At 32.1% G+C, this 25,078-nt stretch overlaps 2 protein-coding genes across 6 annotated transcripts in view; one reads left to right on the forward strand and one right to left on the reverse strand.

The window, feature by feature from the left end:
• On the reverse strand, positions 1 to 23,865 carry LOC139498531 (excitatory amino acid transporter 1-like). 5 transcript variants are annotated; one of them, XM_071286969.1, is made up of 10 exons: positions 23,752 to 23,807; positions 12,135 to 12,188; positions 8,796 to 9,284; positions 7,829 to 7,871; positions 7,018 to 7,120; positions 4,754 to 4,958; positions 4,020 to 4,253; positions 3,108 to 3,302; positions 2,394 to 2,528; positions 1 to 1,838 (listed from the first exon to the last, which is right to left on the reverse strand). In XM_071286969.1, the coding sequence occupies exons 3-10, from the start codon at positions 9,248 to 9,250 to the stop codon at positions 1,634 to 1,636; spliced, it is 1,575 nt and encodes a 524-aa protein (XP_071143070.1). In that variant the 5' UTR covers positions 9,251 to 9,284; positions 12,135 to 12,188; positions 23,752 to 23,807; the 3' UTR covers positions 1 to 1,633. The 5 variants fall into 5 exon arrangements, with proteins under 5 accessions (XP_071143070.1, XP_071143061.1, XP_071143093.1 ...); XM_071286960.1 differs by lacking the exon at positions 12,135 to 12,188 and having other exon boundaries at positions 23,752 to 23,865; XM_071286992.1 differs by lacking the exon at positions 12,135 to 12,188 and having other exon boundaries at positions 8,796 to 9,260; positions 23,752 to 23,828.
• The window catches only part of LOC139516491 (uncharacterized), a 735,418-nt gene that overhangs the window by 318,533 nt on the left and 391,807 nt on the right, over positions 1 to 25,078 (forward strand). The window lies entirely within an intron of this gene.

Below are 25,078 nucleotides of genomic sequence, written 5' to 3' on the forward strand. Positions count from 1 at the left end.
TTTGTAGAGTATATTGTTTATTGTATATGATATAAAAAAACAACCAACAACTATAAAATAGTCTCAACAAAGGGGTCATTATAAATCTAAAAATAAGAGGAGAGCTGTCAAAATATACTTCAGAAAAAAATGCATAGATTATAGAACATTTCATTGTGTAAATATGAGATTAACAGACAACAACAAAAAGCTTGAAAATAGCGAATAAAGATGACAATTAAAGAGCTATGCGAATAACACCGATCTTAAAAAAATGCTCATAACCATCTATGATCTACTTAGTGAAGTTCATTATTTCAAAAATATATATGGCTAAATGATTTCAAAAAGCAATGCAATATACTGATGTAATAATTACATTAAAAACAAGATTATTCTTATGTTTAAACCCAAATCAAATTATTTCAGTACGAAAAACTGATATCATCTCCATGACTATATACTCATTGTTATATTTCATTTTAATATGCACTGGAAGCATTTGTTTCCCCTCAAAAGGGAGGGGCCGGGATTCGCACTAAATAACTAAATTATTCTTTTATTTGCAGTTCTTGGTAAAAAAAAAAAAAAAAAAAAAAAAGCACAGAATCAAATGGGTGCTCCAGAAGGATTCGACACTTTATTGTTTATGAACTTTTGTTTACAAATTTTGACGCCTTTGAATTCCTACCATTTCCAAGGAACGGAGAGGAAGGGGAGCTTAAGTGTCTTTACAATACAATACAATATGTTTTTTTCTTCAACTATAGGTCCCTTAGATGGACAATGACAAAGACGTTATCATAATTCAGTTGATATCAGCTGACACAGACTACAGTGAATATTAATAGCGTAATAATCAATATAATGGGATACAACTATTTGAAATGTTCAGTTCTCTGAAATAGGATTGTGTGCGGCAGTACAATCCAATGAAAAGCAAATTTTGGTTTAATTGATTGATTTATAGATCGTGAAACGCCGGTTTACGGTAAAATATTACAAATTTCCCTTGTTATAATAAGGGTATAATGGTAATATCACTGGGCGAAGGAAAGCTAATTTGTTCCACGATTTCAACTGGAAAATTATATTTTTACAATCTCCTTTCAAAATTTATTTTTTCTTCAGATATATAACCATATTTTTTTTAATTCTTGGGGCAACCATTATTATTTTTCTTTTAAGAGATTTCCAAAGAAATATACCTGCCAATTCAGAGAATCAAATAGTGGTTCCTTTAGTCACTCCCAAATATAAATACTATGTTGTAACCTTTGTATTCTCACTTCCCTACATGTAGTTACTTATTTTGATATCTTGTCGCTTTTTTAAGAAACTTTCTTTATCAAATATTTAGATCTTAAACACAGTTTGTGCTTTATATATTTTCCATTGTGACACAGATACAAATTTAATGCATAAAGATACAAGTAACGGTTACCATCATTTGTCAAATACAGACAATCATAAAATAATACAGTTTTCCCTAAGCGAGATAGTTTAATGAAATGTCGTAACATGTTAACAAGCATAGAGTACAATCTATCTTTTATAAAGCTGGTGTGTATAACATTTTTTTACGAATTTGTTTCAGAACTCAATGAAAACTTAAAGAACAGAGTTGCATTGAAGGCAGACACAGTCTTTTGAACTACATTTTTGTAAAGGAGGGATTGTCGAGTCCACCATTTTTCTCTTGAAACTTGCCACCATTAACATTGATTTCTACGTCATTAATGTCTATTCCTTTAACAGCTTGTCTATCTAATTCGGCAAGATCTTCTTGCGATAAGTGAGCAACAAGACCAGCACCATATGCATCACCCAATACATTAATGGCTGTTCTAAATCTATCCCTGAAATGTAAATAATCATCACATAGGAGTATTTTCGTTTATTACAACCTTGCTATAATATTTGAAAATTACTTAGGAATGTCTTCACCTATATTGGTCATACTGGTTAACATGGCAATGTTTTGTGTCTCTGTTTGTTCTTCATTTAGTGTTTAATATGTGCTGTTTGTTACCTTCGTCGAGCGACTTTCTTTGATCAGTATCAGTTATGAAATCGGAGTAAGTTCTAAAGTATAAGTAATTGATCTTAGAGTCATCACAATTTCATACAGCTACTTCATAGCAGGGCCTGAAATGCCGACCAGCATGAAGAGGATAGATGAAGTGGGGTGACTTCAAAGCAATATATCAAATAATTAATAAACTAATTCTATGAATTTAACAATATTGTCACATAATTTATTTTTGCTAAACTCATATGCATTGAATATATATGCAGTTGAAATGCAAATATTTTGGACAACATTGGAATTTGACTTTGTCTGTCAGGCGTTGATTCCAATTATATAGTTAAGTTGTACCATGTACAGTAGAGTGTTATATAAAGATACTTACAAAAACCAATCTATGGGTATTATGAGAGTTACTTCGTCTACTGGTAATCCAACTGCTGTCAAAACAATTGCCATGGTTACAAGACCAGCTGACGGAATTCCCGCGGCACCAATGGCAGCAGCTGTTGACGTCAAACTTTGAAAAAAATATCCGGGTTATATTATGCTATTTACAAAAACGAAATCAGTAGAGTCACCTTAGTGAATATCATAAAAATGCAATAATAAAAGAAGTAATGAGAAGAATACTATGAAAAAGAAAGTACTTAACTGTTGCTTATAAGAGACACTCATATATAACCCTACTATGCTTCTCTGTTAACTTACGGTTGTCATACGACGGTGATAATTGTTCTGTGTTAGATATGAAATATTTTTTTTAATACATAACTGTTGCTCTCCTCTTTTCAAATGGCACAACATTGCTGTCCATTACAAGATTGACTGTAAGGAATAATTTTATCGTCTTACAAAAAATTAGAATTCGTAATAAAATATATATTTTTCTTACTTTTTACAACTTTTTCCATTGTTTAAATTCCATATTTATCATTAAAGTTTTAAGTACAGGTATGATGTAGTCATTGTGCAACCTTCACCTTGTGTGTTATTATAGCAAATAGCAAAGCAAAAGCTGCTTAAAATATTCCTTCTTTTCAAATATGATTTGAAAAAAGTTTTACTTCTAATTGTTATTTCTTATCCAAATACATACCTGATGATAATAACTTCCCCAAAATTTAATGAAATTCCTAGATACTGAGCAATAAAAATGGATGCCACGGCCTCGTAGAGTGCAGTTCCATCCATGTTGATGGTGGCTCCGATTGGGGTCACAAATTTCGCTACACGTATGTCGATCTTATTCTTCTCTTCCAGGCATTCCATGGTCACAGGAAGTGTCGAAGAGCTTTGAAAGACATAAATTTTAAATAAGAGGACATTCTGTGACATTTATCAACAAGATTATTGTTATTGGGAAGGTATGATAAAGTAACATTTTGGTCAATTGAATTTAAAAAACAGAACTATCAATTCATCAAAAACATTCTCTAGACCTTCCACGACATTAGACCGTCCGAGGTATTTGTATTTTTGAATTTTGTCGCACATTTTTCTTTTCGCTATGAAATAGTTTTTTTTACAAAGATGTTGGTGCTAGTACTTTTTGGGGTAAAGTTGTAGATTTTAATTTAATATTCCTGAAATGCATACACGTGATCAATCTGTATCATCATTACCAATATCAAAAAAAAGAATTGAGTATTTTTTTTTGGGATCTTTTTTTCAAAGTAAACGGGCGGCATTACATCTCTTTATCATAGATATTCATTTCTATTGCAAAGTTTGTTTTTCTTACGATGTAAAAAAAATGTGTTTCTTATTTTTTTAAAGAGTATCATTATCATTTAATTCTACTTTCGAAAGTGCTATATATTTGTAGAGAATGATGTGTTTCATTTGTTTTTTATGGAGAGTTGTCTCATTGCAATCATACCGTATCTTCTTTTTTTTTATGTTAAATGAGTTGCATTTTTTTAGTAGAAAATATATTCCAGAAGTTTTCAGATTTAAAATTGGTGATTATAAATTGCATTATTTTGTATTTTAAAAATTCAGTCTTTACCTTGAAGCAGTACCCCAAGCTGTTAACAATGCCCGGAGCATGTTGTAGCAAAATATAAAGGGATTCTTCCTGGTACCTACGAAGTATACGAGAGGTAGGACAATAAAACCATGAAGACCAAGCCCTAACAAAACAGTCAGCATGTAGTAGCCAAGCTGTGTAAACACTTTACCCATGTCCTCCATCTCAATCAATTTAACAGCAATCAGAAACACTATTCCGACTGGCGAGTACCTGAAATAGTTAAAAGTCGTCTTCAATTCAAATACCCAGATGAGTCATGTTTATTAATGAATTATTACTGTTTTTGTTGTCTGTTATAATTGAGATTATTGTTTATGATGTTATAAGCCAATAAGATTAAGAACTTTAATATCACATTTAAAAAATTCTTGTTAACATGAATACTAGATGGTTTGAAATGCAGAATAAAACTAAAAAGTAAAATAAAAAAAATACCGAGCTCCCAGGATAATTCAAAACATAAAGTCCCTTCAAAAATGGCAACATCAAAAGCTCAAACATATGAAACGAATGGAAAACAACTATCATATTCCTGTCTTACTACAGGCATTTCCTCATGTAGTAAAATGGTGAATTAAACCTTGTTTTATAGCTAGCAAAATCTCTTGCCAAAAGTAATTACATTTCATAACAAATATATATTAACTTTTAATTGATACTGACATGTATGGTTTGTTTTGCAAGAAAATTTATAATCAAAACATACGTACCATATGATTAATGTTACGATCTTCATTGTTGCAATGTGCATACATTCGAAGAAAGCTGACAGTGGTTTTCCTGCTGGACCCATTCTAGACAAAGTGCAGCCAAAAAATATCGAGAAGACTACTATACCAAGGATGTTCATTCCCTCCACCTTTTTCACCACGGGTTTGTCTACTATTCGTGTAGTAGTGTAGTTGACCATTTTCACTGAAAAGTCCACATTATAACTATAGTAACTGTATTTTTAATAAAATCCGATTAGAAAAAATATATGTTTGCCAACTTATTCGGTATTCATGCAATGACATGCAGCTGTTACTCAGATTGTGTAAAACGTCTCCAGTGTCTGATTAGAAAGGTGAGGTATGTCAAAGAACGTCTCGTCCTTTTCCTATAAATTTCATCGGAAGGTACCAAGACATTGTTGATAAATATTTCTAATCAAATTCACAAATAATACAAGATGGTCTTGTATCATAGATTCTAGGTACTGACGTTGTTTGACACCTTAATAACGTGTTATATTATTCTTTTATTTGTCTTTATGAATTTCGTTTTTACTGTTTAGCCTGTGTTTTTTTTTTGTATATCCATTTGACATGGCTCTGTATTTATACATCCCGTCATTGTGTTATTGTGCTAGGGTTAATTTTTGTATTCTTGTCTTTTTATTTCTGCTTATGTACTTTGTCTATATGCCTTTTTGTGTTTTTTTGTTGACATATTTGTTTGTTTATAGTGATTAAAATTATAACACAAAATCGGCTCATGTACCCCGATTTTTTATGTTTCTATCATGTTTGTTTGTTTTGTTCACACATCTTTGTCAATATAATCGAAGTTAATGAGACGGTCATACAAGGTCTAGCTAGCTAAAAAAAAAAAAAAAATTAATCCACCATTTTCTACATACGAAAATGTTTGTATGAAGTCAGAACATTGACAGTTGTTATCCATTCGTTTAATGTGTTTGTGCTTTTGATTTTGACATTTGATTGCGGACTTTCCGTTTTTAATATTTCTCGGAATTCGATATTTTTGTTATTTTACTTGTTGATATTTTAAATCTTTAGGAATCAAATGTTATATGCGGATGTAATATTGCTGCAAAACGCTCCTTATTTTATCATCTTCATATCTGCATTTAGCTGACCACACGTATAACGTATTCTCTGATCTGGTCATTCATTTACTATACGCCTAATGGTAAATCAGTTTTCTATCCTAATTCTATCCTAGTTTTGGGAACTTTTTAGAAATTCAAATGTGACGTCATTTTCAATTTGTACGTTTATCGATTTGGCTAAAGCGGCTGTGAATTTGTATATGCTGGTTTATGTTACTTATCTATCCGTTTTTATTTTGTAGTTAGTCACCGGTTGTATTATTTATATCCAATATATAGTCATTTTATAAAAAAAATACTGTTTGCAAAAGTATGAATCATTCTAAATAATAAGGATGTTCTTATCCCAGGCAGGAAACCTTAGCCGTATTGGGCACAACTTTTTGGAACTTTTGGTCCTCAATGCTCTTCAACTTTACACTTGTTTTGGCTTTCGATTTTTTTTCCTCAGAGCGTCACTGCTTAGTCTTGTGTGGACAAAACGCGCGTCTGGCGTATTAAATTGTTAACCTGGCACCTTTTGTTAGCTATTATTTGTGTGTTTCTCTGTCCTATATGTTCTTTAAGTTATTTGTATTGTAGTACTATCATGTAATGTTGTCATTTTAATGTTATATTTAACATTGCCATAAAAGCGGGAGGTTTGGCATGCTACAAAACCGGGTTCAACTTACCATTTTTTTATTATTAAATGTCCTGTACCAAGTAAGGAAAATGGCCATTGTTATATTATAGTTCGTGTCTGTGTGTGCAACATTTTAATGTTGTGTTTCTGTTGTGTCGTAGTTCTCCTCTTATATTTTATGAGTTTCCCTCAGTTTTAGTTTGTTACCCGGATTTGGTTTTTTCCCAATCGATTTATGAATTTCGAACAGCAGTATACTATAGTTGCCTTTATTTGACAACATTATACACGTAGCTGATTTTGAAATATTTGTTATTTCAATATTTCTACTTTTAGATTATTTTTTTTTTTACTTGAAAGATCAATACTTCGTGATTAAACACGAGTTTAAACAAGGCATGACATTTATAGAAATTTAGTGTATAATTAAGATTATTAACACGAGCTGTTTTCGAACTCTGCGAAAAAGAATATATCCATAAGTGTGTCAAATACATATACATAAAGAAATTTACCCATATCATCATTAGGTGACTGTGTGGTGAAGTTTGTACCCGTAACATTCATCATGTACGTATGCTCAGTGACTATATTATGATCCAATACTTCCGTTGTTTGCTAAAAAAAATAATTTTAAAAATCTATTTAAGTTCAAAGTGATGAGAAGTTATTAAGATAAAACAAAAATTGACGAAAACGAATTAATTCGAAAAAAGATGAACATGGTAAAATGTCTGCAATATTGTTATGTCTCTCTTGAGGTATCGAACCAATTGAATCAAAAACATTATGAATTCATTGAACTAATTAAAATGCTGTAATAAAAAGAAGCCTTTTTAATTTAATTATTCAATTAGAATTGAAAGTTTCGATGTCACTTTTATATCATATATGACTACAATATGATTTAAATCAAAAGAAAAGGAAACGAAAAAAATCAATTACACATGTTGAGACTTAACTTTGGTATTGAAATTGCCATTTGATGTTGGTGCTTATAAATTGTATATAACAACATGTGATTGCTCTGGCTTTCAGTAGACTGTTTTAGGGACTATGACAATAGGACGTCTCGAAAAATATAATTAGGATCAAATATCATTCTTTTTTTCTACCACGAATAATTATCTTTTTTCACCAACTATCCATCCTCCTGTAGCACACACGATCAATTCCCTCCCTCCCCCCCCCCCCCCTAATCTACCATTTTCGTTGAACAAATTGAAACAAATCAAAGCAATATCGGAAATTCATATTAAAGAACAAGACGTATATTTGGTAATTGTCTTGTTGACATGTACATGACCTGTTATTTACGATAATTACCTTTCGAAAGCATGCTTCAATAAGATTGTCTGGAAAACAGTTTCTATAATGTAAATTAAGCTTTTATAAAATATATCCACATGCAACTTACTTCATAAAAATCATATCAATATGAACGTTAAACGGGATCATATACGTCACAGTGTATTGTTGTTGTTGTTGGTTGCCGTTAATTGCGTTTAATGTAATTTAAGCAGATAGCATAAAGTTGAAGATTATTAAGAGAGGATGGGGCAGCCATACGGCAGTAGAAGAAGTTATCGTTTACAGCCAATTTCATTGAATGTGTATCCAAAGGTAATAATCCGCGAAGTCATTATTAGGTCAGGTATACGTGTACTACCCTCCTTTCGAAGTAGCCTAGCCAAACAAACAGATAGATTGATATCTGTCGGACTTGTCTACTCTTAAAGTAGGATAGCTTACCTAACCTTACAATGACCTCATGGTTCAGCTATCAAGCAAGCTAACCAAAGATATTACCTTTGACTATACACTCAATGAAATCGGCTGTACGTGTTTGACTTTTTGATATGCAGGGTAAAATATTAAAATACATGAAGAATATGCGGGACCGGGAGGTGCTCATTTTTAAAGGTCGTCAGTCATCTATATTGTTCTCATCATGGTTCCTTGTTCTATGGCTGATAGTTGTTTCATTGACAATCATACACAATTTCAGTCTGTTTTTATGATTTATCAAGTAAAACAATTTTTTCAAAGCTTATTTCTTACTAATTAAACAGTCATTTTTATTCTTATTTACTTCGTATTTGAAACAATGCTCAGCACAGAATGGTGCACACTATCTTTTGTCTCACAATAATCATGAATAAAAACTATTTTTAGAATAAAATGAGTTTAAACTAAGATAAAGAATTTGCATATTTTGAAATTGTTTCCATATTTAGTATGAGTCAATGATCTGAGAACACAATAAAATTAAAAATAAATTGTTGCTATTCACCTGATCAGATCAAATAAAGAATCCAAAGCGTCAGCGTTCTTAGAACTACCACCTTTCTCAATTTTGCCACCTCGATCTCCAGGACGAATTGTTACTACCAGAATAATACCGATTATAACGGCACACAATGTCGTCGTGAGGTAATATACGACGGCACGCAGCCCCATCTTTCCGGATGACTTGGAGTCAAGGAATGCCAACGAAGATATAAGACTGGATACGATCAATGGTATTATCATCATTTTCAACATATTCATCAGAAGATCTCCTGGGAACCTTAAGTAATGAAGTTTCCTTTTTTCGTCCGGTGACCATATTCCTCTCAGACCAACTCCAAGACACACCCCGATTATAACGGATAAGATCATCAATATTATCAATAGGTTTTCCATTATAATTTCTTTTATCTTCGATTTTTTGGGTTTGTCACTGACGGCTTCCATTTTTTTCTCCATAGCTGTTTCTCTGTGAATATGCAAGTTAAGTTTGCTAAAACATAAAAAAAAATAGCACACTACAAAAATAATCCCAATATCAAATTCATGCAATTAGTTTTAAGTTACAAATAGTATTAAATTCTTGATAACCAAGACGTATTTTACAGAACCAGCGTCTGTAAGATATAAGATTGAAAAGAAGGGGGGTTCTGAAAGTGATAAGCAAAACAAAAATCTATATTCTTATTTCAGGCTATGAGTTAGTTCCCTTGCAATTGAAAGCTGAGGTTTTCTTTTTTGAAATTGTTGTTTGGGGGTACCTGTATTGTTAATCATTTTTTTATGTAATTTTTGTGCGTTAAATATATATGAATATTTTTCGCGGCCTGGCAGAATATTTTATTTGTTTTTCTTTATCGAAAGATCTACGCATGCTAGTTCTTGAACATGATTGAGGAGATTGGAGAGCGCTGCTGGATTTACTGAAGTAGCCAAATGGATCTTGAATTAAGTTTGGTTGACAAAGTCTTATATGTTTGTTCTTAATATACATGAGATATTTGTCACTATGCGTTAATTTACACAGAAAAATCCGATCCTCCAGAGAAAATTTCACTTAAATCATGACTTTTACATGTAAACCTTCTATCTTTTGTTCAAATATCTCACTATTTTATATTCCACAGCAGTTTTTAACAATCATTGCTTTTCCAATATTAGATAAAAATTCTTAACCGAGGTCAAGTTTGATTTTAGCGATTTATACGGGTTTGCTGCAGTTTTACGGACTATTGTTTTAAATGAATTAATACAAAGGTTCCTGGTTCGATTCCCGTTTGGGATGAAAATTTCAGGAACTCAATTTTCGGCTCTCCCTTGACACCATCTGCGAGTATGGTCTTGAGGAAACGATGATAGTCCGTCGGAAGGGGACGATAAATGGATGACCCGTGTAAAGAGAGAGCCATATCTCTTGCACGTTTAAAGACACCCTTGTAGATTTCGAAAAAGAGTAGGCTAATGCCGCTACAAGGCAGCACTCGCACCCGCAAAGTGGAAAGGGATTAATATAAGTAGCAAAACTTGTTTCCCAATCCACTATAAATAAATATGTTTAAACTAAACTTGAATTAATAAAAGATGTTATTATGATTAGTGAACATTTTTCATTTTTTGAAAATTATTTACAGACGATGAAGCCCAGGTAATTTTTGAATGGTGACTTTCAACTTGTTCGATATTGCGAAAGATGTCATTGTCTATTCAATGCTTCTAAACAACATGTCATAGTTCGTCGTTTATTTCAAATAGAGGTAGATGTTTTTTACAATGTAAATAAAGTATGTAAACAAGTTCTTTGTAATGATATAATGCTATATATATTTTTTTACAATTCTGTACAGAATGGCTCTCTGGTTTATATTGTACTTTATGCAATTTTACACTAGATAGTGGTGATAATTAGTTCATTTCCATTCTCAATTTTACAGTAATACAATACTAGTAGTATCGGATTCACTAAATTGGATTGAATTACATTTGTCCCAAAATAACATACAATGTTCAAATTCGATCAAAAACAAGAAATATATTAATATATAAAAACATTTGTAAAAACTGAAGCTGAAAACTCTCTTAAAAATGAAATCTTCATTCAAAAACAAGAAAATTAAACTAGACAAGGAATGTGAAAGAAATCTGCACCCCAAACATTATAAAGAATGTACTGAGCGGTAGCTGACTGTTGATGACATCTGAAAACAATCAGATATCGACCATTCGTTTTTGAGGTTGTTGTGTAAGTGTGGGGTTCTTGGTACATTTTTTCGACTTAAATCAAAAACAAAGTATCAATGTTGAAAACAAATATTGGAACTTTAAAACTAATATCGTATATCTTTTGCCTCTGATTTCTTGATTTTCAACGGAGATTAACTATTTCGTTTCCATTTCCATTTTGAAACAACTACTCCCCCACCCCCACCTCCACCCCAACAAAAATATAAGATTTAAAAAAAAAATATGCTTTTAAGCTCTATTAAGATGCAGACGTATTCACTTCCATTTGCCAAAAATAAACAGCAGGAGAACGAACACAAGTACTAAAATTTGTGTGATTTTTTTTTTTTTCATCTAACAAGACTTTTATTATAAGCTAGGTCATTCAATTACATAATGTTATAAGCTCAAACGTGGATGGTATGATGCGTGAATTAGGCAACTAAAGAAAACCACTTTTAGTTTTCAATTCTTAAACGAAATATTCTGCTGTATAATCATCTACATATTTGAATACATAATATATGACTATGAATTCAAATCGCTTCAGATTCGCCTTGATGAATAAACATAAGTATACAATATCGGAATAGGGATTCAATGGTTAAAGTTGAATCTATAATGAATAGAGTGTATACATTGGAAAGAGAAATATGTTGAAACTCAAGTCAATCAAGCTGCACCGTAAATAATGAAGGGGACATATAATTAACAATTTTATTCATTTTTTTGTATACATTTGTATGTTATCGGTTAAAATTTCTATAGAGCTAATCTTTTGTACTTTAAAACTAACCGAATATAACTTTAATATAATTTGTCCCAAACACAACAGAAAACGCATTTGTTATAGGTTTTTTGAATGACAATCAGGAATTCTTTGATTTAACAACTTCAAAATAAACACCAAAAAATAACAGAATTTCATTTCTTTCAATGAAACCATGAAAGTAATATTTCATTGCATTACGGACAGGACCGTTTGACACTAAACCTTCATACACATCGACAAAATCAACCGTCTTTCAACTTTCTGTCGAGTTTTTTCATCATACTATTAACAAACGTCATTTATTGTAAACATGGTTACGATTTGTCATATGTATATTAACAAAAGTCTTACCTGTCGTGTATTCCTTTTATTTTCACCTGTCTTTTCTTTCTTTAGACAAGCATACTATTAATAAATATAGTTACGTTCTTGTGACTATGTTTTATTCCTTTAAAGCTATATAATATCAACTTTTTTTTTAAATTCCAAACAAATAGAGGAGATTTCAATCTCAAATTAGTGCAGAGCGAAGTTGTATTACATTTAAATACGTAGCTATATTCTGAAATCAGGTACAGAATTGTTACCTGTATAGGGAAGTACAAATACTGTCTCCTTTCTTACGTATTTTTACTTACAATATAAACACTCAAGTACTACTTCATCCTTTCAAACATATAAAATGCTGTATTAATGAATACAATAGCTCGTCCTGAGCGTACGGGGATATCTTATTACTGTCATGACTTACGTTACACATGAATAATAGCAAGAATGAAATACCAAAATTAAATAGAAAAATCATTATTTACTTAATTACGTAGATCTTTTCCGATATAAAAAGTTATTATCAAACATAACAGAAACAAATATATTTGGTAGACAGGTGAACATATTCGGGATATTCTTATTTATACAGATTTTACAACGTATCATCATTTTAATGTTTTCTACCATGGTTGATGACTTCCTCCGTATTCCAGATTTTGGTCACAGGTCAAGATTTATCTAAAGTCGATATGCATAATTAACTTGTGTATATTTATCACTGAGATACAAATGCAACGACACAAATAATTAAGATAAATCTAGATGGCAAAATACAGTCCTCAACAAAAGACAGGCGTCAATACGATAGGCCGATCTCTAAACAGACAGAGTCTAAATCAGTTACACATTAATAAAAAATATAGAAGTTCCGCAAACACCAACAAACCCTCCAAATCAATTCTATTATGGAAAACCATACTCAGATGAAGTTATTGACTTATGAACTCACCAGACCAGCACATACACGTTTCTATATCTTGTTGAGACGAGGCGCGCGTCAGTCGACTTAACGACAAGCCTTAGATGAGATTTTTAATTCAGTCGGTTATGAAACACATATTAAGACGGTCGACATCACGTAGACATTGTTCTTTAGGTCAATGTATTAATTTCTCGTCTCTATACTTATTTGTCATTTATTTTGAACACTGATATATTTAATTTGGGACCGTATAGCTCTGTCAGGCAAAGTAGAAACAAAATACCAACAGTTGAAAGGTAAACAAAACTTATGCAATAAATAAGTTATTTTCTAGTCTGATAAACATAAAAACTTGATATATACACGAATTAAGATTATAAATATCATGCAATATTAAACAATAAGAATATCTATGTGCCTAAAACTACATGTATATTGTAAACATTGAATTATAATGTGAGACCTATTAAATTTCGAGTTCATTTATGGTTTTAATATCCTTTCCAATACACTTGACTGAGTAAAAGAAATTATTATTTTCAAGGCTATGGACTTATTATATATAAATACAATTTGCTTTTTTAAAATTGTGTCTTGGATGGATAGTTGTCTCTATTGCACTCATATCACATCTTCTTATTTATATAGTGTCATAACTTTTGTTAAATGGATTTTACAGCATTCAAGGACAGACATAATTGTATATTCATAATTTTAAATTTACTTGTCTAAATTTTATTAATCAAAACTATAATCTTGTTCATCCTTTGATCGCATTATTCTTTTTTTTTAATATGACGTTTTTCGCAATATATAGTGTTTTTTAGTAAAAGAATCTTCAAAAGTATATATATTCAATTATTGGGAACCATGTCCCTTCTGTCACTTCTGTCAAAAATCCTGGATCCAACCATACGGTTAGAAATGTCGATGGAAATTGTTAATTCAAAAAGACTCAAACATTTACCTCAGTTCAAGAAATAATTTTCCGCACAAACTTTTTTTTTATGCATTTATTGCTAACAAACAGAAAAATCTTAATGGTTACAGCCAAACACAATAACTGTTAGATATCAACATTCTATCGAACAGGGAGATATTTAAGCTATAAGTTTATCAGACAATACTTTTAGACTGGTATCATTCGTTCGATCAAATTTGAAATATAATTAAATGAATACATTGACCATATCATCGAATATTTTTAACGAATTTTATCTTTTTTACAATGTTGAAGAAATAGGCTCCATGAAACTTGCGTCGCTATATGATGTTAAAAACAGCATGGTTCTTTGTCAACTAAAAACTATCCTAAAATGTATCTACACTTCCTTTGAAATTGTTGATCAAGGTGATCATTTGCCCAAACCAGACCTTATATGTCTATTCGTGTATTCCTCAAATAATACTTGAGCACAAAAATATTGAAAACAGAACAATCAGACTTTAAAAATTGCAATATATGTCATCCGTACGAAACCAAACGAAAATCATTTACCCAAAATACATCATTCCTTCTGAGTTAAAAAGAGAATATTTTTGAAATTTGCAAATCAGATTCAAAAATTGCCTTTTGTGGACATGTTTTACTCAGGAGATTTTGAAGCAGTTTCCCTAGATATGAATCCTGCCAAACTAAGTTAAACCCTGAATTACGCCCTTTTGGCCAGGTGAGCTAAAATGGTAGACCAAAAGAAGTAAGTAAACAAATATTATCATGCGAAAATTGTCAAGGTGCTCACTGTTCCAGAGCGTACATAACACTTACTAAAGATTCAATGTCATTCAACTGACAACATTAATGATCGTCATACCCAACAGTTCAATGGTAGATCGTGTGCACTAAACCTAAAAGATGTATGTTAAACTATATTCTTTTCAAAAGTCAAATGCGGTGTTTTATAAAATTGATTTTTTTTGGAACAAAATCACACGATTTTTGTGACGAAAAACTACTAAATATACTAATAATTTATGATTTTTCGACACTGTTAATAAACGAAATAAAATTGCATGTAATTTCCACTGAAATTTAAAAAAAATCAAAATTGAAGAAAACTTAAAAGTCTCACATTCTCCAATTAAATAACATCACTCTTTTACATATTAAAGATAAAAATAATTTAACAAGAAAACAAAGCAATCTTGAAAATCAAAGATTACTATGAATTAGAACAAGCCCCACAAAAAAGTACTACATGTTGTTCGACTGAAAGAAAAATGTAAACCCTTTAATAAAGAGTATTCCATGTATTTTTCTTACGAAACAGTAAAGGCAAGTTATGGATGACACCTTGTATGTATAATATTGCTATTTGTACTGCAACTGGAACACTTCTGTCCTAAAGATAGAAACACAGAGATATTTGGGAACAATGTCAGTTTCACGCCATATTACTTTTCGTCAATGCCATAGGGGCCAGTTTATTTAGGGTAGGAAAGCATTTTTTCTTTTTTGTTCTACTATTTTTAAACAATTATCTTGTATGTTTAGCTAGCTGCAGAATAAAAGCAATATCATATCAATGTCAGACATTTATCATTTATTTAAATATGATACGAAACTGATGTAGTGATCGGTAAACATCGTCTTTCCCTAATTCTGAACCTCACACAGAAAGTTAATATTTTCTGACATTGACCTAATATTGTATATATAACTTTTTTTTTCAAACTGCAAAATCATTGTCCTTGGGTCAGTGAACCGATATTTGGGTGTTAAAAGCGGTTATAACCAGGTACATTAGTTTTTGATAAACCACTCAAAGTTTTTAACAAATTTTTCAATTACTCCATATTCCCGATCCCAATAATTAAACATCATGAGAAATGTGGTATTGTTGTAGACTGCAGTCAATTGCCAATTTAACTTTTTGAATAAAGCTGAGCAAATAGACTTTTCAAAGCATACACCTATTGTAATATTCTATTAGTACATGTTAACGTCAAAATGAAGTGGATTTAAGCAATAACTAGTCACTAAACGGCCTTAAACACAGCACAGCTCAAACAAACCGTATAGTCAGCTACAAAATGCTCCGACATGACAAAATGTGAAATAATTCGAATGAAAAACAAATGTCTGATTTATGACAAAACAGTAAATAACCGACAGCAACTAACGTCAACCCCCGAGTTACAGACTCGGGCAGACACACACAGGCTGAAACCCCCGAGTTACAGACTCCTGACTTGGGAAAGACACATACAGGCTTAAACATGGTTTGTGAACGCTCAACTCTTACATCACTCTTACATCTTACATAGACAGTTGTGTAACAACACAACATAAGAACACACTGTACAAATCAGTTGGAAATGACTTGACTGATCAAATCGTCACAAAACAAACTAATATATAGACAAAGACACAAGTACCGATCCAATTACACTTGCAGTCACTGTAAACTTGAACAAAGCCAGTGACAACGGATAAATACATCAGGATTTGACAGACAAAGTGTTAAAATCTTTGAATGCTTTGTCAGAAATTAATATTCGACTACAGGGGGAAATTCTTTGGACCTTATGTTTACATCACATCCAGGTTATCTTGACAGATGTAAGACATTTCCACCAATCGGAAACAGTGACCACGACATCGTACTATTAGACCTTGCAGCAAAAGTAACAAGACCAAATAAAGGTAACAGTAGTATACCGCTGTTCGAAAGTCATAAATCGATTAAGAGCAAAACCAACCAGTAGAACAACCAATATCTAGAAAAAGCCGATATGGAGGGACTTCACTAAATTTCAAACCAACAAGTCAAGTGACATCAACACAATGTGGAATACTTTCAAAAACACCAAGAATGTAATGACCACCTTTGTACCAACAAAACAGACTAATGAGAGATACAGTCACCCTTGCACACACAGGTACGGAAAATTAGCAACGGCAAACAGCGAGCATACACCAAGTATAAAAGAACCAAAAACACTAAAGATTGGAAACGTTACACATTTCTGAAGGCAAAGCTACAGGAAGAATCCATGATTGCTCATGGAAAATATATAGAAGATATCATCAGCACAGCGCACAAAGAGCAACTAAAACGCTTCTGGTCCATCAAGAGCAGGAAATAAGAATCGACAGGCATTTTTACACTAAAAGACAAAGATGAACTACTCCACAGCGATACACCAACTAAAGCTTCAATATCAAACAAGCATTTTCAACCTGACTACACCAAGGAGGACATACATAACATGCCACATATTGGACCAAATCCATTCCCAACTATGGACAACATCATGTGCAGTAAGCCATGCCTGAGATTTCAAGCTACTCTATGGACTAAGACCATTCAAAGCCACTGGGCCTGATGAAATTCCAGCTTATATACTTAAAGAAGCAGCTGAACACATATCAACATTCTTTACCAGAAATCTTTGGACACTGGAATGATCCCTGACGACTGGCGAGCTGCCAACATTGTACCAGTCTTTAGAAAAAGGTGAAAAACACAAAGCTTCAAACTACAGACCAGTCTTATAGACTTCTATCTGCTGTAAGCTATTGGAACATATTGTTCACAGCACTACCATGGATCACTTTGACCACCACCATATCATATGTGACAAGGACTCAAGTGGATACACAAGACTTCCTTTGCAAGAGAACACAATCTGTATTTCTTTAAGGCACAAACCCGACTCCTAGACGACATTTCAGGGGTGCCACAGGGGACAGCCATTTGAACACTCTTACTCTTGGCTTATATAAACGACCTGCCTCAATTTTCAACTTCTGAGGCAGAGTAATTTGCAGACGACTGTCTAGTTAACAGAAATATAAAGAACAAAAAGGACAATCATTCACTACAAGACGACCGAAACAAACTCTAATAGTGGGAGTCACGATGGCAAATGCATTTCCATCCCGAGAAGTGCATTGTGATACAGATTACCAACAAAAGAAATCCACTGATTAGAACTACTAACTAAATGATTACATCTTAGATGTAGTTGAGCATAGGAAATACCAAGGAGTCACCATCAATCACGACCTTCAGTGGAAGACACCTATTAACCAGACGGTAGGCAAAGCAGCAAGGACACTAGGCTTCCAGAAACGGGTTTCTAAAAAAACCCATTCATATTTTAATACTTCATGTCAGGTGAGAAATGGACTGATACCGACCAAAATGTGACAATTAAACGAATTTGGTCAAGTAAAGAAATAAGGAAATAGAGCTTACAAATATCGCCACAATTTGGAGAACATTAAGATCTGGATGGCATATGCAAATATTATGTTCAAATTCAGTGGAAAGAACAAAATCCAGCTTTACTGTGAAATCGTGTATTGATTTCATAAAAATCAAAATAAAATCTGAAATAGTAAAAACATTTATTTTTTTTTAAATAAAAATCAAGCGAATGTAAAAGCGGTCAAACAAATTTAAAACGAAAACAAACCTGCAAAATTTTTGGCACCACATTCTCTTTAGGAAAAAAAATTTCGGAATACGATGAAATACGTTCGAATGTTTTTTTTAAACAAATCAGACCTAACAGTTTTTACGGTAATTGATATTTAAGTATCCGAGGGAAATCCTCAATCGGAAGGCTTTACGATTTTTCCTACCGTAATGAAATCTTTCATTATTTCCTACCGTAATGAGAGCTTTTAATTTACGTACCGTAATGAGAGATTCCACTTAAAGATGGTGATATCAGTCCGTCGTTTGAGTTATAATTACGTAAGGTAACAGATGTGATGTTTCGATAATTTTTTTAGTACATCAAGGATATTAATTGAACGATCGATACTTTTACAAAATTATTTCTAGAATATATATATTTATTTTACATGAATTTGCAGTAATTCAATTAAATTATGTTTTACATCACACTTTTAAGGTAATATTAAAAAGACACAATGTTAATCTTTCTTTCGAAATAACAGATAACGGTCATAAGAACCCTATTATTGTTAAGCCTTTAGTCTCAACTTGTATGACAGTTTATAAAAAAACGTAGCGCAATTTTACGTTGTTTCTACACTGCAAGCGACAATGCGGTTTAAAATTTATGTCGACAAAGAATAACTTTTATATCTGATTAAAAAAAAAGTCTAAACCTGTCATCATAAAGATGCTTAATGTCTTGATTTACAACATATTTGATACGTTTGTAGGACGTTTTTCACCAAACAATCGATATTCCCAAGGGAACCAATGATGTCCTTCTTCTTGGCGACTTGTTCATTTAATTTATATAAGGCTGATTTCATACAAGAAACCATTAAGGAAAAAAAGTTAGCAGTATCCTTTAACTTTACTTTCTGCTATATATATATATAATATATAGATGATGTTTTCATACTGAATAATTTAAAATTTGATGAAAGCACCTATTCCAGCGAACCAGAGATAAAAGATACGACAGAAACAGTTAAGTCTGCCTCATATCTTGACTTACATTTAGAAATTGACAATGATGGTTGTTAGACAACAAAACTTTACGACAAAAAAGAAGATTTCAACTTCCCAATAGTGAACTTTCCATGTCTATGTATCAACGATACAGCAGCGCATGCATACGAAGTATATATATATCCTATTTAAAACGATATTCAAGGGCTGATATTTCCTACCATGATTTTCTTGATAGAAGTTTGGTGTTCAAAAGGAAGCATCCATTCGAATTTTTTTAGAAACGCAATTACGCGTTGATTGACAGTTAAGGACCATCCATTTAACAGATGATAGCGGGTATTTTCCTAATGTCGTTATTACAAGCCCATCCCCTTTTCCCGATTTTGACATACAGAAATAGACCTATCACCTGTTGTGTACTAACATAAGCAACACGACATGTGCCACATGTGGAGCAGGATATGAAAGGCACCTGAGATCACCTCCCCCCTAGTTTCTGGTGGGGATTGTGTTTCTCATACTATTTGTCTGTTGGTTTTTTTCTTTTTTAGCCATGGCGTTGTCAATTTATTTTCGACTAATGAGTTTGAACGTTAGCGACAATGCTGGTTAAGATTCATGTAGACTAAAAATAACTTTTTTTGAGAGTGTAAAATATGCTAAAAGTTTTATTTCACAGAAAAGTTTTACTGTGAAATTTCTTTGAAATAGCATTGTCGTATCTACTTTTTTACGAAAACGTTTTATCATCCTTAATAAATACAAAGTGTTGAATGTTGTTTTATTATTATGGCAGACAACTTCATTTAAGTGTACACAGAATCATAAAATTAGGTAAATATAATTGTAAAACATTGATATACCAAAGGGCAATCAAATCTGTAAGTCTTAGAAAAACAGACAAAATATGGAAAAATGTAAATAGACAAACAACAGTCCACAAAACACTCTACAAAACATAAAGATTAAAAAACACAAACCCCATCAATAAACCAATAGTATCGAGACCCGTCTCGTTTTGCCTGACTAAATCCGAAGATGAAAAAGTTTAGTAATTGTCTCATGTCTAACCCTAATACCTTTCTAGATTTATATACTATTGATAAATGACAAGGAACAGTTTTGGTACACAAGATTGAAAATAGAATAGCATAAAATGAAACACAAACAAAAACCTCGCGTAAAGCAAATCGCACTCTAGTGGGTTTCCGGAATAATATTAGTATCTACTCCAACAGGAGCATCTGTCGTGCTGCTAATAAAAACAAGAAAAACATCAACCAATCAAATTCGATGATGTACAAACTAAAGAAAGTAGAAAGAGTTGAGGCTAGGACAATTGGGACATATCCATGGTTGTCTATGACATAGAAATCCCTTAACGGTTAACAAAATAATGATGGCGTTATGAAATCTTTCAAAGATATGGTTCTATCTTTATCATTTAGAACCCCATTTCAAAAGTTCCGTTGAAAATAATATCCTACTATCAAAAAATCATGATAAAAATATCGTGTCAATTGAGAGATTTCTGCTCCATATATTTATGCAGATACTGGTAGAAAGTTTCTGCGTAGAAACGGAAAGAACATAATGCGGAAATTTAATCATCTGTTCTATTAACGACCATTACTGTTGAAGTCAAGATATGAAGCAATTTAGCAGATTTAACTTTGTCTGTGATATCCTTCAGTTCAAGTTCAATAGGATCGGTGCAATCAATGAAGTCAAACAACTTACAATTATTTGGTGACAGAACTTTATATGAAGAGTTGAACGTGACTATTACAGATAAAGCTTGTTTTTTTCTTTTCTTGAGAAGCATCAGTATACAGTCTGACTCATACAAATAAAAAAACAGCTTAGCTAGAAAAGGAGGATGTCGAGTTTCTGCATAAAACAACGTCACAGAAATGTTGTCATTCAAAATGCTAATATATTGATAACGCAGTTTCAGAGCATTTTAGTTGTTCATTAGAACTATTTTCAAATTTTATAACAGATTTGGTCAGTGTAATCGGTCAAAATGGGTGATGGGTACAAGGAAAAGATTTGACCATGAATACGTACATTCGATGACACTCTTAGATATGAATTTCTTTCAATCATTTATAACAGAGAAGCTGAAATAATATGCTTTTTGTTCTAAAAAAAAAGAGGAGAAAAATCTCAAATTTACCAAATTGATATCATGGTAAAGTTGAAATCGAAATAGCAATACAATTTTATAAAACTTTCTAATATTGATACCAACCTATATTTTTTTTAAAGTTAAATCTATTCAGATTGCACTTAATCTCAAGTGAAAGTATGAAAAAAGTTAAATTGTGATCCGTTATTTTTTCTTCTGCATTATTTTGACCCCCCATTGAATAAAAAATGAAGAAACATTGGGGAAATCATTAAAGATAGGGTTCTTCAAATGACCGTCGCAAAAAAAAAAAAGAATTGCATCACCATATGATTTTTACTGGTTCGAAGTATATTGGGGCGGATATTGTTATCAGTTTGAGAGAATTAATTGGTTTGAACAAGGATGTCATATTGCGCCAGGGAAAAGGAGGGGACTTTAGGAAATAGGAAATTTTGAAACCGCAAACAAAATCTTAAAAAACTATGTTAATCGTCTTACCTTTGAACTAAACAGTAATCCCTAATGTTGATGTTATCAGTCACTTCCTAGTTAAATTATCGCAAAGGGTCGTCTCGACCAGTGATATTTGACTTACTTATCACACTAGCATTATAATAGAAATAATCCCAGTTCCCAAATAATGTGGTAATTTCAAATTACGATAACGCCACAGTACCTTTTTTTGCACCAAATACTTAAATTGCATTCGTTATGCAAAAAAAATATGAAGAAATTTATAGATTTTATACAGATTAAACAACTCTTATTTTATAATTTACTATAAGGCACGTCTTTCAAAATGGTTAAATATTAAATGCACAACACAGTCACATTATATATCAACAAATAAGATGAAAAAAGGAAGAAAAACGATTACTCAAACGACGGGCACACTTCTACACTTAAAACATGTATTTCCCCATTCCAAGCTTAAAGACAAATATATATAGACCTGGTCCTGTTTGCATAAACAAGAATGACTAACGAAGATAAAGAGCATCTTGTATTAAGGAGGGTTACATCCTACTGAATTAAACAAAAAATCTCTGAAACTGACATTATCAAGATGCTTGATTTCTAGATTTACAACATATTTGTTACGTTTGGAGTACGTGTTTTTTCAACAAACAGGCGGCATTCCAACGGGAAGCAACTGTGTTCCTCTTCTTACTGACTTGTATTCATATGAGGCTGATTCCATACAGAAACTTCTTAGGAAGAAAGATAAGATATCCTATGATTTTACTTTCCGCTATATAGATGATGTTCTCTCGCTTAACAATTCACGATTTGGTGACTATGTTAGACGCATCGATCCCATTGAACTTGAGATAAAGGATACAGCAGATACAATTAAGTCTACCTCATATCTTGACATAAATCTAGAAATTGACAATGAGGGTCCGTTAAAAACAAAAATTTACGACAAAAGATATGCTTTCAGCTTCTTAATTATGAGCGTTCCAGTTCTATGTAGTTACATTCCAGCAGCGCCTGCATACGGAATATATATCTCCAAGATAAAACAATATTCCAGGGCTTGTATTTCCTTCATGATTTCATTGATAGAGGGTTGTTGTTCACAAGGAAGATATCAAACTAAGAGTACCAATTAGTGATCCTTCGTAAGGACGCCATCTCGAGTTGGTTGACCGTTTCGGAATACCCGTTTCACAGATGATAGCGGATATTTTCATAATGTTGTAACTACATTGCCGCCATCTTTCCCGAAAGTAACCTAACGATTTGACTTATTACCGTGTTTGTTCTAATATGAGCAACACGATGGGTGCAAAATGTAGAACAAGATCATCTGCTTACCTCTCCAGAGCACATGAGAACATCCCAGTTGTTGGTGGGGTTCGTGTTTTTCTTTCTTTAGTTTTCTATGTTGTTTTTTGTGTACTATAGTTTTTAGTTAGTCTTTATCTTTTTAGCCATGGCGTTGTCAATTTATTTTCGATTGAAGAGTTTGAATGACCCTTTGGTATCTTTCTACTCTTTTTTTTATATAGATACTCCAATTTGTCTGTATTCCAGCTGATACTTGTCTAAATCATTTATCATCTTCTTGTTCTAAATGAATGCATAAACAATTTCTTATTTCATCACCAAGTAATGTTAAAATTTCTGTTTCTATAAAATATGATGTTACAATTTTCTTTTCTGGTTGTATTATAATGTTTAAATACTTACCATAGACTAGTCGACTTCCTTAGGCATGTATGAAAGTTTTAACCATATTAATGAAGGTAAATAATGACAAAAACTGGTTGCAGATCACTGATTTTAATTTCAATAGACACTCTTTTCAACTTATTCTAAGTGGTGGTTACATGATTTAAATGTTTATTAACTTATATTTCGAACCTGTAAAATGTACTTTGTTGTATTTTAACGGGGAAGTTAAGATTTTGCGAAATTCGACACACACAATTTTATTAGAAATTTGAAAATAATTAAACAAAAACAATTGCTTAAAACATGAAATGTTGTTTTTTATGATCAGAACACTGAAATATTTTAATCAAATAAAGCAACAAATTTGGTAATATAAAGAGTTTCTTTTAAATAAGAAATAGTTATAAAATCCGATGAGTTAAGACTGCCGATGAGACAAATCACCACTAGAGACCAAACCATATAAAAAGCCAGCGTACGGCCTTCAACAATGATCAAAATCCACATCGCACGATCAGCTATGAACCTGTATGAAGTTGAATAATAAGCGATAGTAATCTGATTTTTACCTGTAAAATAAATGCATGCATATGAATCAAAAGCTGCGCGCAAACGTAAAATAATTAATACCCAAATGCGCAAACTTAATGCGCCCGGAATATATATGTAACAGAGGACCACTAATTGTTTTTTCAGTTATCATTTAGTTTTTTTTAATAGCTAACTATGCGGTATGGGCTTTGTTCAATGTTGAAGGCGTTGACCTAAAGTTGTCAAATTCTGTGTCATTTTGTCTCTTGTGAAGAGTTGTGTCTTTGGCATTCATAAAACATCTCCTTTATTATATAAGTATGAGTTAATTGTCGCAGCTAAAATCGCATCCTTCTTTCGCGATTATAAAATCAGCGAATGGACGTTTACTTGCTACGAGCAACACGTCAGATGCAACTTTTAGATCAGGATACTGCTATCATTTTGGAGCACCTGAATTTACCCTTGGTATTGCTGAGGTTAGTATTGTTTAGTCGTTAGTTTTCTGTAAAAACATTTTTGTAGATCTTTGAATCTTTTTTCCACACATTTTGATAGCAATTGGTATCTTGCAGGATTTTTCAAATGTTTTAATCGATTTTGTTATTTACCCAAATGTTCTAACCATTGTATTCAAGTTTGCTTGCAAAGGAGTCAATGGTAGGACGCTTTTTCGAGTTTCAGAGAAGTAAGACTAACCTAAAGAGGCCAAAAGCCTACAAATATTTATTCTAAGATAAGTATGAATGAATAGATAAATAAACAGATTAAAATTAAAATAATAAAAAATATATTTTTTTTATTTATTTCT

The sequence above is a fragment of the Mytilus edulis genome, chromosome 1, assembly GCF_963676685.1.
Source record: "Mytilus edulis chromosome 1, xbMytEdul2.2, whole genome shotgun sequence".
Lineage (NCBI taxonomy): Eukaryota > Metazoa > Mollusca > Bivalvia > Mytilida > Mytilidae > Mytilus > Mytilus edulis.